This window comes from Fundulus heteroclitus, unplaced genomic scaffold (genome assembly GCF_011125445.2).
Source record: "Fundulus heteroclitus isolate FHET01 unplaced genomic scaffold, MU-UCD_Fhet_4.1 scaffold_99, whole genome shotgun sequence".
Classification (NCBI taxonomy): domain Eukaryota; kingdom Metazoa; phylum Chordata; class Actinopteri; order Cyprinodontiformes; family Fundulidae; genus Fundulus; species Fundulus heteroclitus.
Genome location: NW_023397461.1, coordinates 584,247 through 600,970, shown reverse-complemented (window position 1 = coordinate 600,970; position 16,724 = coordinate 584,247). Strand labels below are relative to the sequence as shown.

The 16,724-nt window shown below is 54.5% G+C and overlaps 1 protein-coding gene across 3 annotated transcripts; it reads right to left on the bottom strand.

Moving 5' to 3' along the window:
• Nucleotides 1–1,328: 1,328 nt before the first annotated feature.
• Nucleotides 1,329–16,498, bottom strand: sertad4 (SERTA domain containing 4). 3 transcript variants are annotated; one of them, XM_036135070.1, is made up of 4 exons: nt 14,852–16,498; nt 5,682–5,848; nt 5,459–5,592; nt 1,329–3,337 (listed from the first exon to the last, which is right to left on the bottom strand). In XM_036135070.1, the coding sequence occupies exons 2-4, from the start codon at nt 5,833–5,835 to the stop codon at nt 2,507–2,509; spliced, it is 1,119 nt and encodes a 372-aa protein (XP_035990963.1). In that variant the 5' UTR covers nt 5,836–5,848; nt 14,852–16,498; the 3' UTR covers nt 1,329–2,506. The 3 variants fall into 3 exon arrangements, with proteins under 3 accessions (XP_035990963.1, XP_035990964.1, XP_021168829.2); XM_036135071.1 differs by lacking the exon at nt 14,852–16,498 and adding an exon at nt 5,961–7,111; XM_021313154.2 differs by lacking the exon at nt 14,852–16,498 and having other exon boundaries at nt 1,329–3,292; nt 5,682–7,109.
• Nucleotides 16,499–16,724: the final 226 nt, after the last annotated feature.

Below are 16,724 nucleotides of genomic sequence, written 5' to 3'. Positions count from 1 at the left end.
GGAGCAGCACAGGTGCAGCACAGGTGAAGCGCAGGAGCAGCACAGGTGAAGCGCAGGTGCAGCACAGGAGCAGCACAGGTGCAGCACAGGAGCAGCACAGGTGCAGCACAGGTGAAGTGCAGGTGCAGCACAGGAGCAGCACAGGTGCAGCACAGGAGCAGCACAGGAGCAGCACAGGAGCAGCACAGGTGAAGTGCAGGTGCAGCACAGGAGCAGCACAGGTGCAGCACAGGTGAAGCGCAGGAGCAGCACAGGTGAAGTGCAGGTGCAGCACAGGAGCAGCACAGGTGCAGCACAGGAGCAGCACAGGTGCAGCACAGGTGAAGTGCAGGTGCAGCACAGGAGCAGCACAGGTGCAGCACAGGTGAAGTGCAGGAGCAGCACAGGTGAAGCGCAGAAGCAGCACAGGTGCAGCACAGGTGAAGCACAGGTGAAGCACAGGTGCAGCACAGGTGAAGCACAGGTGCAGCACAGGTGAAGCACAGGAGCCAGAGTGACATGCAGCCTGCGATGGAAGTGAAGCGACAGTCGCTGGAGTTGAAAACGCTGAACCTCTGTATCTTGTTGCGTTGTGACAACCAATCAGGAACTGGATGCAGTTGTGACGTGGGGTGAAGGACTGCGGCGGAGACAAAGCCGTCTTCATTCATCATGGAAGAGAAGCTGATAAGCTGATAGTGGCGGTCTGCGGTTGGCACGAGTTCTATGACTGAATTATTTTAACCGAGACACGTCCAGAAAGGAGTGAGGAGGCTGGAACTGCAGTTGAGTTGAAAGCGCCACTAGATGGCGCCAGGGCAATGCTGTGTTTCTGGCTTGTCGCCATGGTAACTGCTGCCAACATGTCGCTGTTGCTCGTCTGACATCATCACGGTCCGTTGGCACAACGGGCAACAGGCCAGAAACAGCAGCAGCACTATGGCGCCATCTAGTGGCGCTTTCACTCAGCTGCAGTTCCAGCCTCCTCACTCTACTATCTCAGTGACAGTATTCTATCCTTGGCTGACGTAGCATCCAGGGTGAAGGTGTGGCCCAGATGCTCAGATCCCGACCTCCCCCCCCCCCCCCCCCCACACCGCCGTCAGACCAGGCAGCAGAACCAGTGCAGAACCTGACAGCGACTGGTCAATAAGGCCACACAGGAACACTTTGTTCTCAGGATGCCCACCTTTCTGACAGCGGCTGCTGGAGCTCACCTCACCTGGAGAAGGTCCGGCAGCAGCAACAGAAGCGCTGGGGAGACGGATCAGAACCACCTGGACGGCCTGCTGCACTCTGCTGAGTCCCGGTGCAGCGGCGGGGGGGAAGGATGACACCAGGAGGCAATGTCTGTTTAAACTTTGCTTTTACTGCTTCACTAATACTGAACATCACACAGGAGCACAGCTGCTCTTCTCTCATGGTTAATACAGGAAATAAACGTACACGATGCAGCTCTGGAAACAAATATTGCTCTCATATTCTGTCTTTACCTCTAATAACTACTACCAGGGATTAGAAAATAGCTGAAGGTGTCAGCAGGCTGCATCAGCTGCTGTCATTATTAGCATTTTGTACATCAGATGAGCAACAAAAACAGAAATCAATGATCGTTACACTGAATAGACGAGAAAACAAGGAGAATAAAAGCATGGAAGTTACTCACATTTACAGTCAGAGTTAAACTGAATGTAGACATACTTTAGAGGGAATAATTAAGATAAAATAACAAGAATAACTCCAACATTCACCACGTTTCTCCTCACCTAAACCCACACAGATTCACTTTTCTTTGCTTTTAGTTTGAAAGGAACTTCCTGTTTGCCTAAATGGTTTTTGGACTGGACCCGTTTCCTGGGGAGCAAGAGAAACGACACACGGCCCAAACTTAAATACGTGTTAGGGGCTTAAATGAACCGAGTCAGAACCTTCTGGTGGTCCAGAGAACTTCTACGTCTGTGGTGCTTCCTGCAGGAGATCCTACAGCTTAGACAGAACCTTCAGGTCCAGTTAGTGCAGCATCTAAAACAGAATATGGAGCAAACGATAACAACTTTCTGTGACCCCTTTAAACTTTGAATAATGGTTCTGATGGCGAGAAGGCTGAGCCAAACTGGACCGGCTTTAGCTGAGTGAGCTCCAGTCACTGAAAGGTCCGGTCCAGCCGTGTGTAGGAGATCACTGCTCAAAGTTCTGCCGCGCAGGACACGCCTCGGTTCTGGTTCTGTTGGTAGCAGTTGGTAGTACAACATTTAACACACATGTAAGCATAAAGAGGCTAAGGCACTTTCAGTGGTTCTGGTCCTGGTTGGGTTGCTGTCAGGTGAATTCTGGTGGCGCCGCTGCAGCCCGGTGGCGTCCTGAGACGGCACCAGAATAAACGCTCAAGAGTTTTAAAAGCTGCTTCAAATCAAGAACTAAAACGGATCAGAACACACCTCCACACACTCCATGTAGAGCCGGCTCAGGGTTCTGGAGCGGCACCGCTGCACCAGCAGGGTCCGGTGGTTCTGACCCAGGCGGTACATCACTGCCTGCAGGTTCTGTGACGTCTGTGAAGATCTCTCCCTGAATCCCACGAACAAGGTCCAACCACCTGCTCTTCCTCCTCTTCCTCCTCCTCCTCCTCCTCCTCCTGCTCTCCTTCTTCTTCTGCACTTTCTGCCATGCAGCTGTCCTCAGTCCTCCTGTCTCTATGACCAGATGTCCTAGTCCTGCTTTCAGGGTCTGACTCGTCCTGAGCAGCAGCTGGAGCCCCTTCCTCTCTAGGCTCCTCCTCCTCCTCCTCTTCCTCCTCCTCTTCATCACCCACAGCCACAGTCAGGCCCAGTCTGCTGTGTCCAGCCAGCTGCAGCAGGGAGGTGCTGGCTGTGGACGGGCAGGAGGAGAGAGCAGCATCGTAGACGGAGAGCGGGAGGTGGAGGTAGCGTCCTGCAGCCGCCGCCGCGTACAGGCAGCAGCACGTCTGGCCGCAGTCCGGCCCAAACCCCCCCCGACCGGCACCGACCACCCGGAACCGCTTCCTGAGGGGCGGCCCGGCCAGGGGCGGGAGGCAGATCCGGGCGGGCGGCGCTCTGTGGAGAGCTTGGTGAGCGGAGGCGGCGCTGGGCGGCAGGACGCAGGGGGCGGCGAGCGGCGGGTTGGGAGGAAAGCACCAGTCGGCGCTCTGCAGCAGGATCTCCGCCCGCAGCCGGCGGAGGAGGTTGTTAACGAGGACGGAGCGCCGGAGGAAGAGCTCGGGGTCGTCGATGAATCGCATCTTCTCCAGAGAGAGTCGGAGAACGTGAGCTCGCTCCTCCAGAACCGGAGCGACCTGAAGAAGAGCGGCAGACACACAGCAGCCATAAACATCACGGCCCTGCAACACACATTCATTAATAATCCTGGTTAATCATGATTAACTGATATTACAGGTTTAAGTCTACTTTTAAGACTAATGTTAAAACTTTCCTTTGTGACAAAGCTTCTAGTCAGAGTGGCTCATGTTACCCTGAGCTACCTCTATAGTTATGCTGCTATAGGCTTAGGCTGCTGGAGGACATCAGGGTCTATTTCTCTCTCTCTGCTGAGTTCTCCTACTGCTCTCCAGTCTACTGTTCTTCAATTATGCATTGTGTGTTGTCATTTCTGCTTTAACTTTCTGTTCTCTCTCTTTTATCTTCATAGAAGGTACACCTGGTCTGGCGTTCTGTTAGCTGTGACATCATCAGGGGAGGCAGATCATCCTCTATTACCATCTAACATAGAAAGTACTCCTGGGTCAATGTGAGCTTCTGAGCTTTCTGTGTCTCTGCTCTGTCTTCTCTAACATAGAAAGTACTCCTGGGTCAATGTGAGCTTCTGTGCTTTCTGTGTCTCTGCTCTGTCTTCTCTAACATAGAAAGTACTCCTGGGTCAATGTGAGCTTCTGAGCTTTCTGTGTCTCTGCTCTGTCTTCTCTAAGCCCCAGTGGGTGGAGGCAGATGAGCGTTCACACTGAGCCTGGTTCTGGTTCTGCTGGAGGTTCTCCTCCCTGTTAAAGGGGAGTTTTCCTCTCCACTGTCGCTTCATGCATGCTCAGTATGAGGGATTGCTGCAAAGCCATCAACAATGCAGACGACTGTCCACTGTGGCTCTACGCTCTTTCAGGAGGAGTGAATGCTGCTTGGAGAGACTTTGAAGCAATCAGCTGGTTCCCTTATATAGGACATTTTTGACCAATCTGTATAATATGATTGATTGACTTTGTAAAGTTCCTTGATGATGACATGTTTCATGATTTGGCGCTATATAAATAAAACTGAACTGAATTGAATTTTAGTTCACCTAAGAATCCTTGACTAGACTTTCTCAGGTCTAGTTCTCTAAACAACTCTTCATAACGGGAAAGACTAGAGAACTGCTGCCCACATCAACGATCAGAGCAACGATTAAACAGTGGAGCTCATCTGGACCCGGGACGACACGCAGGAACAGAATTTATCTTTCACAGCGGAGCGAGGAACATTAAAACATTCAGAGGTCCAGTTTCCATCCAGCTGTTACCGGGCCACGACGAATCAGGTCCAAACCTGAATGTCACTATCCTGAATAGTTGAAATAGATTTCAACCCACAACCAGCTCTCCAGCTGCGTGGGAACGTCAGGAACAGCCGGTTCCGATCCACGGCAGAACCCTCAGCAGACCTTCCTCCATGTTCCTGAAGCCAGGCACACTGAGCAGGGAGCGAGGGGCGCGCCGTCACCCATCAGCTGCTGAGATGTTACCAGAGAAGACCGAGGAACATCTGATGTTCCTGACGTTCCTCTGTTGTTCTGCTGCCACACTGAGGAACGTCAGGAACATCTGATGTTCCTGACGTTCCTCTGTTGTTCTGCTGCCACACTGAGGAACATCAGGAACATCTGATGTTCCTGACGTTCCTCTGCTGTTCTGCTGCCAGACTGAGGAACGTCAGGAACATCTGATGTTACCAGAGAAGACCGAGGAACATCTGATGTTCCTGACGTTCCTCAGTCTGGCAGCAGAGGAACGTCAGGAACATCAGATGTTCCTGACGTTCCTCTGTTGTTCTGCTGCCAGACTGAGGAACGTCAGGAACATCAGATGTTCCTGACGTTCCTCTGCTGTTCTGCTGCCACACTGAGGAACATCAGGAACATCTGATGTTCCTGACGTTCCACTGCTGTTCTGCTGCCACACTGAGGAACATCAGGAACATCTGATGTTACCAGAGAAGACCGAGGAACATCTGATGTTCCTGACGTTCCTCTGCTGTTCTGCTGCCACACTGAGGAACATCAGGAACATCTGATGTTCCTGACGTTCCTCTGCTGTTCTGCTGCCAGACCGAGGAACGTCAGGAACATCAGATGTTCCTGATGTTCCTGATGTTCCTCAGTGTGGCAGCAGAGGAACGTCAGGACTCTTCTCCTCCATCACCACTAGCCGCTCCTCCAGGTCTACCAGCTACAGGTGGGGGTTCTGAGGAGAACTTACAGTCTGGCAGTAGGTCCGGAAGGTGAAGGGAGGTTCTTCATCGTCATCTACAAACTTCCTCTTGAAGTAGGCGATCCTGGACATGGAGACCTGGTCAGGAACTCTACGAGGAGGAGGAGGAGGAGGAGGAGCTTCTGCCAGCAGGAGGAAGAGGACAATCAGTCATCTTCAGTCTGCTGCACACATTCTACCCGGCATGTAACAGACGAGACGGTTTCTGCACCTCGTGTCTGTCGCTCTGCTGAGCGGCGCCGCGGGTCCGGGTCGGACCGGCCGGCCTTTCTGCAGCGAGGCGGGTCCCAGAGGGGGGGGTAGGCAGAGAGCGGCGCGTCTCCCTCGGAGTCCAGGAAGGGATTCACTGACAGAACCAGGGTCATCTCTGGTCCAGTTCTGAAAAAAGCCCACAGACGGTCAGTCAGCAGCAGTGGGTTCTGCTCATAGTAACCAGAACCACAGCGGAACCAGTCAGACAAACTCAGGTCAGAATGTTCTGTTCACTCACAGTGGGCAAGAACCCCACGGTTCTGATCTTTTAACGCAACGGGTCCAAAACGGTTCCTTCAGGGTCAGATGTGCCGTACCGCTCTTTGGCAGCAACGAGCCGACCAGCACCGACCCGGTAAAGTTCTGAAGGACCGCGGGTCAGCGGCCCAAATCAAAGAGCGTTCTCTGCTCTGAGGCTTACCCACAATGCCTTGCTCCTCCCAGCACTGACTGCAGGTAGAGACCAACCAGCAGGTGGAGCTTTTTACGTGGAACCCCTGCTGGACAAAAAGGTAATTACACATTACCTGGGGCGACTGTGGCAGGCAATCGGAAGGTTGTGGGTTCAATTCCAGCTTCCCCTGTCACATGTCGATGTGCCCCTGGGCAAGATGTCTACCTCTGCTCCGTAGCGGTGCATGAGGGCGGCTGGATGTGACTCTAGTGTCTGGAAAAGCGCCTTATCAGCCATTTGCATTAACTCAGATCATTCCTATGGACGTGTGAATTATTCTGCATACGTTCCCTGATGAAGCAGTGAATGTTCACAGGCGCTTCATCCAGCAAACACAGGTTGTCATGTGGAGCTTCTGTTGCTGCCGCATGACGAGCAGCAGAGAACGGTCAGATGGTTAGACGCAGATGGAGAAGCATCACAGAGTCTCTGCTCGTTAACGTCGGCTCGTTAACGTCGGCTCGTTAACGTCTGCTCGTTAACTGGTGGGGCAGGTGGCAGCGTGCTTCACACCTGGAGTCACAGGATGATGATCCTGGAAAACAACAATGACCTGCAGCTAAGCTAAAGCTTTCCTTCAGCGCTGAATTGATGTTAGCGCTGAGAGCTCGGCAGGTTGGCTGGCAGCGAGCGGCGCTAATCTGAGCCTCTCCGTCTGAAGACAGACGGGCCGGCGCTGCTCCAGCAGGCCCTGAACTGCTCATCCTCAGAGCTTCTCCTCCAGCAGAGCCCTTCACCCAGGAGGATCTAGAGAGTTCAGGTTCCAAAGGTTTATCCTTTTACAATTAGCAGAAAGAAGCCCATGACTGACAGTAGCAGCAGTCTGATCTGATCCTTCCTCGCTTTACGCCGCGTCTATAAGGAAGCAGTGATGGTTCTGCTGACTGCTGCACCACCAGCATCACTGTCTCCAGTGATGCTGGTGGTGCAGCATCACTGGAGACGGTGATGCTGGTGGTCCAGCATCACTGGAGACAGTGATGCTGGACCACCAGCATCACTGTCTCCAGTGATGCTGGTGGTCCAGCATCACTGGAGACGGTGATGCTGGTGGTCCAGCATCACTGGAGACAGTGATGCTGGTGGTCCAGCATCACTGTCTCCAGTGATGCTGGTGGTCCAGCATCACTGGAGACAGTGATGCTGGACCACCAGCATCACTGTCCAGCATCACTGGAGACAGTGATGCTGCACCACCAGCATCACTGTCTCCAGTGATGCTGGTGGTGCAGCATCACTGGAGACAGTGATGCTGCACCACCAGCATCACTGTCTCCAGTGAAGCCACTCTAGCATCTTCTTAGGGGAAGGAAGGAAGCTTCCAGCTGGACCACAGCCAGCGCAGGTGGTGGCAGCATCATGCTGTGGGATTGATTTGCTATCTTCTTCTTCTGGGGCTGAACCAGGCAGCGAGTCGGGGGGGGGGGGGGGGGGTAGGGGGTTCCTGCAGCTCAGCCAGGCTGGTGCCGGCGGCGGCCCAGAAGCTCTGTAGTAAATACCAGTGGGTGTATGTAAATATCTGAGCCTGATCTGCCCCCCCCCAATCCTCCACTACTGCCACAGGCGGTTCAGCCGACCCAGCCCGTTGCACCTCCCCCCCCCCGCTGTGCTCCTCCACCTCGCCTCCGTCAGCTCTGCGTTAGCAGGAGCACAAAGAAACATGGCTGCCGTCACTCCGTAGGGACCCCCACCTCAGCACCCCCACCTCAGCCCCCCCACCTCACCACCCCCACCTCACCCCCCCCACCTCAGCCCCCCCACCTCAGCACCCCCACCTCACCACCTCAGCCCCCCCACCTCACCACCCCCACCTCACCACCCCCACCCTCGGTTGCTGACATCTAATCACAGCAGCTTCCACACCTTCAGCAACATTTGATGTTGTTCAAAGAGGAGCAGGTATGAGGGAGGGGGGGGGGGGGGGGGGGACAGATGAAGCAAGGGGGGGGCATCATTCATCTCCCTCCTCCTCAGTCGGGGGTTTGTGCTGCTTCCTCTCTCAGGTTGGATCAGGAGAAAGGCTGCAGCCTCGCTGCTCTGCTGCTGCAGCCTTTGATGGCAGCAGCTGAGCGTGGAACCAGGGCACGAGACGAACGGGGGGGGGGGGGGGTAGTGTAGGGGTGGAGGTGTGGGGGGGGGGGGTAGACAGGATGAGTCAGAGCACGGGAAGATAAGAGCCTTGGGAGCCTTGTCAGGAGTGGAGACAGATCGCCTGCAGGGATGATTTCTGCTGTTATGATTGACTCCCTCCCCCCAGCGCCAAGCTTGGCAGGCTGTTCCCTGAAATATACCCCCCCCCCCCCAGAGCAGCCAGAGGTCAGAGACACGCTGAGGAGGCTCATCCTGGACTCTGCAGCAACAGCGTTCACGTCAAACAGCTTCTGAGGGAACCCAGGAACCAGGAACTCAGGAGCTCAGGAACTCAGGAACCCAGGAACCAAGGAGCCCAGGAACCAGGAACCAGGAACTCAGGAACCAAGGAGCCCAGGAACCAGGAGCTCAGGAACTCAGGAACTCAGGAACCCAGGAACCAGGAGCTCAGGAACTCAGGAACTCAGGAACCCAGGAGCTCAGGAACCCAGGAACCAGGAGCTCAGGAACCCAGGAACCAGGAGCTCAGGAACCCAGGAGCTCAGGAACCAAGGAGCCCAGGAACCAGGAGCTCAGGAGCCCAGGAACCAGGAGCTCAGGAACTCAGGAACCCAGGAACCCAGGAACTCAGGAACCCAGGAGCCCAGGAACCCAGGAACCAGGAACTCAGGAGCCGAGGAACCAGGAACTCAGGAGCTCAGGAACCCAGGAACCAGGAGCTCAGGAACCAGGAACTCAGGAACTCAGGATCCCAGGAAATCAGGAGCTCAGGAACCAGGAGCTCAGGAACTCAGGAGCCCAGGAACCAGGAGCTCAGGAACTCAGGAGCCCAGGAACCAGGAACTCAGGAACTCAGGAACTCAGGAGCTCAGGAGCTCAGGAACTCAGGAACTCAGGAGCCCAGGAACTCAGGAACCAGGAGCTCAGGAACTCAGGAGCTCAGGAGCTCAGGAGCCCAGGAACCAGGAACTCAGGAGCTCAGGAGCCCAGGAACCAGGAACCCAGGAGCTCAGGAGCCGAGGAACCAGGAACTCAGGAGCTCAGGAACCCAGGAACCAGGAGCTCAGGAACTCAGGAGCCCAGGAACCAGGAACTCAGGAACTCAGGAACTCAGGAGCTCAGGAGCTCAGGAACTCAGGAACTCAGGAGCCCAGGAACTCAGGAACCAGGAGCTCAGGAACTCAGGAGCTCAGGAGCTCAGGAGCCCAGGAACCAGGAACTCAGGAGCTCAGGAGCCCAGGAACCAGGAACCCAGGAGCTCAGGAGCCGAGGAACCAGGAACTCAGGAGCTCGGGAACCCAGGAACTAGGAGCTCAGGAACCCAGGAACCAAGAGCTCAGGAACTCAGGAACCCAGGAACCAGGAGCTCAGGAGCCCAGGAACCCAGGAACCAGAAACTCAGGAGCCTAGGAACAAGGAGCTCAGGAACCAGGAACTCAGGAGCTCAGGATCCCAGGAAATCAGGAGCTCAGGAACTCAGGAGCACAGGAACCAGGAGCTCAGGAACTCAGGAGCCCAGGAACCAGGAGCTCAGGAACTCAGGAGCCCAGGAACCAGGAACTCAGGAACTCAGGAACTCAGGAGCTCAGGAGCTCAGGAACTCAGGAACTCAGGAGCCCAGGAACTCAGGAACCAAGAGCTCAGGAACTCAGGAGCTCAGGAGCTCAGGAGCCCAGGAACCAGGAACTCAGGAGCTCAGGAGCCCAGGAACCAGGAACCCAGGAGCGCAGGAGCCCAGGAACCAGCAACTCAGGAGCCCAGGAACCAGGAGCTCAGGAGCCCAGGAACCAGGAACTCAGGAGCTCAGGAACCCAAGAACCAAGGAGCCCAGGAGCTCAGGAACCCAGGAACCAAGGAGCCCAGGAACCAGGAGCTCAGGAGCTCAGGAGCTCAGGAGCCCAGGAACCAGGAGCTCAGGAACTCAGGAACCCAGGAACCAGGAGCTCAGGAACTCAGGAGCTCAGGAGCCCAGGAACCAGGAGCTCAGGAGCCCAGGAACCAGGAACCAAGGAGCCCAGGAACCAGGAGCTCAGGAACCCAGGAACCAAGGAGCCCAGGAACCAGGAGCTCAGGAGCCCAGGAACCAGGAGCTCAGGAGCTCAGGAGCCCATGAACCAGGAGCTCAGGAACTCAGGAACCCAGGAACCCAGGAACCCAGGAACCAGGAGCTCAGGAGCTCAGGAGCCCAGGAACCAGGAGCTCAGGAACTCAGGAACCCAGGAACCAGGAGCTCAGGAACTCAGGATCCCAGGAACAAGGAGCTCAGGAACCAGGAACTCAGGAACTCAGGATCCCAGGAAATCGGGAGCTCAGGAACTCAGGAGCACAGGAACCAGGAGCTCAGGAACTCAGGAGCCCAGGAACCAGGAGCTCAGGAACTCAGGAGCCCAGGAACCAGGAACTCAGGAACTCAGGAACTCAGGAGCTCAGGAGCTCAGGAACTCAGGAACTCAGGAGCCCAGGAACTCAGGAACCAGGAGCTCAGGAACTCAGGAGCTCAGGAGCTCAGGAGCCCAGGAACCAGGAACTCAGGAGCTCAGGAGCCCAGGAACCAGGAACCCAGGAGCTCAGGAGCCGAGGAACCAGGAACTCAGGAGCTCAGGAACCCAGGAACCAGGAGCTCAGGAACCCAGGAACCAAGAGCTCAGGAACTCAGGAACCCAGGAACCAGGAGCTCAGGAGCCCAGGAACCCAGGAACCAGAAACTCAGGAGCCTAGGAACAAGGAGCTCAGGAACCAGGAACTCAGGAACTCAGGATCCCAGGAAATCAGGAGCTCAGGAACTCAGGAGCACAGGAACCAGGAGCTCAGGAACTCAGGAGCCCAGGAACCAGGAGCTCAGGAACTCAGGAGCCCAGGAACTCAGGAACTCAGGAACTCAGGAGCTCAGGAGCTCAGGAACTCAGGAACTCAGGAGCCCAGGAACTCAGGAACCAGGAGCTCAGGAACTCAGGAGCTCAGGAGCTCAGGAGCCCAGGAACCAGGAACTCAGGAGCTCAGGAGCCCAGGAACCAGGAACCCAGGAGCGCAGGAGCCCAGGAACCAGCAACTCAGGAGCCCAGGAACCAGCAACTCAGGAGCCCAGGAACCAGGAACCAGGAGCTCAGGAGCCCAGGAACCAGGAACTCAGGAGCTCAGGAACCCAAGAACCAAGGAGCCCAGGAGCTCAGGAACCCAGTAACCAAGGAGCCCAGGAACCAGGAGCTCAGGAGCTCAGGAGCCCAGGACCAGGAACTCAGGAACTCAGGAGCTCAGGAGCCCAGGAACCAGGAGCTCAGGAGCCCAGGAACCAGGAACCAAGGAGCCCAGGAACCAGGAGCTCAGGAACCCAGGAACCAAGGAGCCCAGGAACCAGGAGCTCAGGAGCCCAGGAACCAGGAGCTCAGGAGCCCATGAACCAGGAGCTCAGGAACTCAGGAACCCAGGAACCCAGGAACCAGGAGCTCAGGAGCTCAGGAGCTCAGGAGCCCAGGAACCAGGAGCTCAGGAACTCAGGAACCCAGGAACCCAGGAACCCAGGAACCAGGAGCTCAGGAACTCAGGAGCTCAGGAGCTCAGGAGCCCAGGAACCAGGAGCTCAGGAACTCAGGAACCAGGAGCTCAGGAACTCAGGAACCCAGGAACCCAGAACCAAGGAGCCCAGGAACCAGGAACTCAGGAGCCCAGGAACAGTAACCCAGGAGCGCGACTCTGCATTCACCGTCTAGTCAGTCCAACGTTGTTTCTGTCTACTGGGGTTTCTCACAGGAGGCCATTTAGAATGAGCTGTGGGCTTTGACTAGGCCGTTTCAACGACCTGCTTCTTTTGCTTCTCAGCCAGCGTGTTGTAGATCTGCTGCTGACAACAACATCACGTAGTTCTGAGGTCCATTTTTAAAAGAGTACAGAACAGGTGGACCAAAGCGAAGCAGGGGACGTTTTTCAGCACTTGGCCCGGACCTTCAGTACCGGGCCTCTTTAAAGACCTTTAGAACCTGAACTATAAACAAAATGTCCAAATATGTCAGATACTCCTTTCTCCATCGTGCTCAGCTGATAGACGACCTCGATGAAAGCTGCCAGAACAGAACCAGGGTCCTCCTGGCCCGTTCTGCCGCTGAGGCGGTTCTGGTTCCTGGTGACCGACCTCCTGAAGGTTCCCTTACAGTCCATCAGAAAGTATTCACCCCCTAAACCCAGTAACTGGTTGTTCCACCTCAGCAGTCTGGACCCGCTCTGATCAGAACCAAGGCTGTTCTGACACGTCACTGAGAACCCAGAACCCGGAACCTGAGGAGCGCCTTCTGTAGCTGGGTCACAGGTCACAGGTCACAGGTCACAGGTCCAGGTCCAGGAACATCTCTGCAGACCAAGCGTCCTGCAGGTGGTGCTGCAGAGCCCTGTTTGCTTCCTTTAGAAACTCTGCATCCACCTTCACCTTTACCTTTACCTCCACCTCCACCTTCACCTCCACCCCCACCCGCCACATCCACCTTCACATCCACTTCCACCTCCATCTTTACCTCCACCCCCACCCGCTACATCCACCTCCACCTTTACCTCCACATCCACCTTCACATCCACCTCCACCTCCACCTTTACCTCCACCCCCACCCGCCACATCCACCTCCACCTTTACCTCCACATCCACCTTCACATCCACCTTCACCTCCACCTCCACCTTCACCTCCACCCCCACCCGCCACATCCACCTTCACATCCACTTCCACCTCCATCTTTACCTCCACCTCCACCTTTACCTCCACATCCACCTTCACATCCACCTCCACCTTCACCTTCACCTTCACCTGCACCTCCACATCCACCTCCACCTTCACCTCCACCTTTACCTCCACCCCCACCCGCCACATCCACCTTCACATCCACCTCCACCTCCATCTTTACCTCCACCTCCACCTTCACCTCCACCTTTACCTCCACCCCCACCCTCCACATCCACCTCCACCTTCACCTTCACCTCCACATCCACCTCCACCTTCACCTCCACCTTTACCTCCACCCCCACCTGCCACATCCACCTCCACCTTTCCTCCACCCGCCACATCCACCTCCACCTTCACATCCACCTCCACCTTCTCCTCCATCTTTACCTCCACCTTCTCCTCCATCTTTACCTCCACCTTCTCCTCCACTTTCACCTCCACATCCACCTCCACCTTTAGCTCCACCTCCACCTTCACCTTTACCTCCACATCCACATCCACATCCACCTCCATCTTCACCTTCACCTCCACATCCACCTTTACCTTCACCTCCACATCCACATCCACCTTCACCTCCACCTTTACCTCCACCTTCACATCCACCTTCACCTCCACCTTTACCTCCACCTCCACCTCCACCTTCACCTGCTCATCCATGCAGGTTCTGGTGTTCATCTCCAGCAGTCCCTCACAGGACACAGAACCTCTCACCTAGTTCAGAGATCAATCAACCAACAGTCGTGTTTCTGCACCGCGGGAGGAAGCTGGAGAACCCGAGGAGAACCTCCACCAGCACAGGGAGAACATGCAGGTAGAAAGAACCACACTGCCAGACATCGGCACCACCCTGTGACCTCGGCCAGCGGGCAGAGGGGGCGAAGTGTGCCCAAGGACAACGACTGAGACCGTCAGAGCAGAGGTTTGAACCAGCAACCTAGCGGTTACAGGACGGACTCCTGGGAGGTCTGGAGGTTCTGACCCGTTCTGACCCGTTCTGACCCGGTCCAGGTGGACGGCAGCCTGGTGGACCTGCTGCTACTGACCATGACCTCCTAGCAGCATCTACCTTCCCTCTGAAGAGCTCAGTGTCGTTCTCAGCCTAAGCTCCAGCAGATCGGACCCGTGTGCCGGTTCTCCTGTCGGTTCTTGGGTCTCTGCTACCCATCAGAGCGCCACGGCGCCGTGCGGGCCGGGCCCCTGGGGGCCGGGGGGTCTGACAGGGACTGGACTGGGTACCAGCCTGCTGCAGAGGAGACTAAATCACTGGCAGATGGTACCAGCGCTCCTGGACCCGGTGGCTCTGACTGAGGAATGTGAAGCATTTGGACCGCCGGTTCCACATGCTGCTTTCATTTGGTTCTCATGAAGAACGGTTCCTTTCAGAGCGAGCAGCAGGTTTCCTGTGGGTGAGGTCATCAGATCCCGGCCCACTACTGACCCTGACTCCAGCCCGTCCTCAAGGTTCTGGTGCACAAAGGCTGATTGAGGGCGGGGGGGGGGGGGGGGGGGGGTGCTGGTTCTGAGTTCTGGGACTTGGAGCAGAGGCGGACCTGGATGGGGGAATGCTGGGAAAACAGGTGCTCTCCTCCAGGAGGTGATCCGTCCACCTGTCCAGGTGTGGGTCCCCGCTCCCCGCTGGGCGAGCGGAGTGGTTCTGGAAGGTCCAACAGGTTCATGAGTCTGATCAGAACCAGATATGATGCCGAGCCCAGCTGGACCTGACGGGCTGCAGAGCCTGACCAGATTCAGGCTTTAACTGCCGAACTGTAGGATGGATGCTGGTTCTGGATAAGGTTCTGGACCGGGACCTCTATCAGGGTCCAGTCTGTCATGAGTAAAACCAGAACCAAAAGAGCAGCTAAACAAGCAGAAAGTTCTTACCTGACCCGGAGCCGCGGACTGAAACCCAGAAGACTGAAAATCAAGAAAGAGTAAAAAGCCGCTCGGTTCCGATCAGCTGCCGGGTTCGGCTGAGTCTCCTCAGCGAACAGACGGAGGGGCGCCGGCTCGGTTCTAGACGTGGCAGACCCAGATCCGGCGCAGTGCGCTGGGGCTGACGGCCGGAGCTGAAGTGCGGCAGGCAGGCAGCGCCTCCTCCTCCTCCTCCTCCTCCTCCTCCTCACCTCCAGCCAAGAGCCCGCTGAGAAACTATGGCAAGACGTTAGTGCATGTAATCCGAGACACTGACGGCAGTCACTTCAGTTCTGAAGGCAGACTGCATTTATCCCTTGGAGGCCAATCTGGCTGATTTTACCCCTTACAGGTTAACTAGTAACTTAACTTACTAGTAAATTACAGGTTAACCTGTAAGTTACAGGTTCAAACTAATATTACTAGTTAACTTGTTAACCAGTAACTTACAGGTTAATTAGGTAGGATAACAAAATCAGCATAAACTTAAAGGTCCTGAAAGCATGAGTTATTTTCAGTCAAGGTTAAAGCCCCTTTGTTGAGTTTCTATGACTTTTCTTTTGAAAATATGAACTGAACTGTTACTTTAAAGGAGCACAGCATTAGGGAAAGAAAATAAATGATTTAAATTCAGAAATTCAGAACTATACACCTTTAAGGTTGTTGTCAAACCTCTTTGCCTGCCTTTGTCACTCTGTTTTGTTTCTTTTCTCATGTTTTATTCATGGAAACACTTTGAATTGTTGCTTAAAGATAAACATGCCTTATATGAAGTTTTACAAATCAGTACAAATTCATTTAGATAAAAGATGTTACAAATAAAATAAATGATTTTGTTGTGAATATTAATAGTTTACAAAAATCTAGTAAGGTCCCTAACTAGTAGCACCGCTAAAGCCAATAAGTGAATATTTTCAGTTTTACCGGGTTACACATGTAGTCCTACAAGCACGGTGCTTTACTTATAAGGCCAAATAAAATACTTTAACTAGGCCACTGTGGGTTTTATGCCCCATTGTGTTAAAATGGCAGCATGTTAGAGCTAAAGTTTAAGAGCTAAAATATGGTTAATATCATATTAATACGAGCAAACAGGAGAACATGTTGAGCCTCACTAGTTAAGGTGTGAACATGTGGAAGAAGGTGCTCTGGTCACATTGGACGACTAGACCTGCCTGAAAGTGCTGCAGCTGGAGTAAATCACTGCATATAACCCTGAACAGTGAAGCACGGCGGTGGCAGCAGCATGCTGAGGGAGTGGTTGAAGATTTTAGGCCAGAGAGGCAAATAAAGGATTTTAAACATATTAATTAAATTATTTTTATCTTAACCAGTCGGCTAGTTACACATTGAATGCAGTTTCTGCTAATTAAGAGCAGTTCTCTGAGCTTGGGTTAATGTCCTCAGGGGACCAGGGGTCAACTGCAAGGCTGTGCTTCTACAGACGTCCAGGACGCTGAATAAATACACACACAGCTTGCCATACAGTCTGGACGCCTCTGATTTCCATAATGTGAGAAGTTGGTTGTTTATATAAATGTTCTGTGACCAGAGCCGGTTCACAGGTTAGAACTGAACTGCTTCCTGGTCCCAGTTCAGCTGCTAAACCTGCAGGAAGCTGGACTAGAGTCTGAAGACACAGAAGACTAGAGTCTAAAGACACAGACTCTAGTCTTCTGTGTCTTCTAGTCCTAGTCCAGTCCAGCTTCCTGCTGTGGTCAGCAGATATCTGCACATTTTATTCTCATGTCCGTCTCTCTCGTCTTTAGGAGGGGACTTGCAGCAGGAATCCGCTCAAACTGCACTTCTGTAATTGTGGATTTAATGGCAGCTCCTGGATGCA

Bases quoted from the DNA above. Each gene is read 5' to 3' on its own strand.
- sertad4 (XM_036135070.1), bottom strand. From the start codon at position 5,835: ATGACCCTGGTTCTGTCAGTGAATCCCTTCCTGGACTCCGAGGGAGAC. The intron at 5,593-5,681 runs GTGCAGAAACCG...TCCTGCTGGCAG, and splicing joins AGCAGAGCGACAGACACGAG to AAGCTCCTCCTCCTCCTCCT. The intron at 3,338-5,458 runs GTAAGTTCTCCT...TGTGTGTTGCAG, and splicing joins TCCGGACCTACTGCCAGACT to GGCCGTGATGTTTATGGCTG.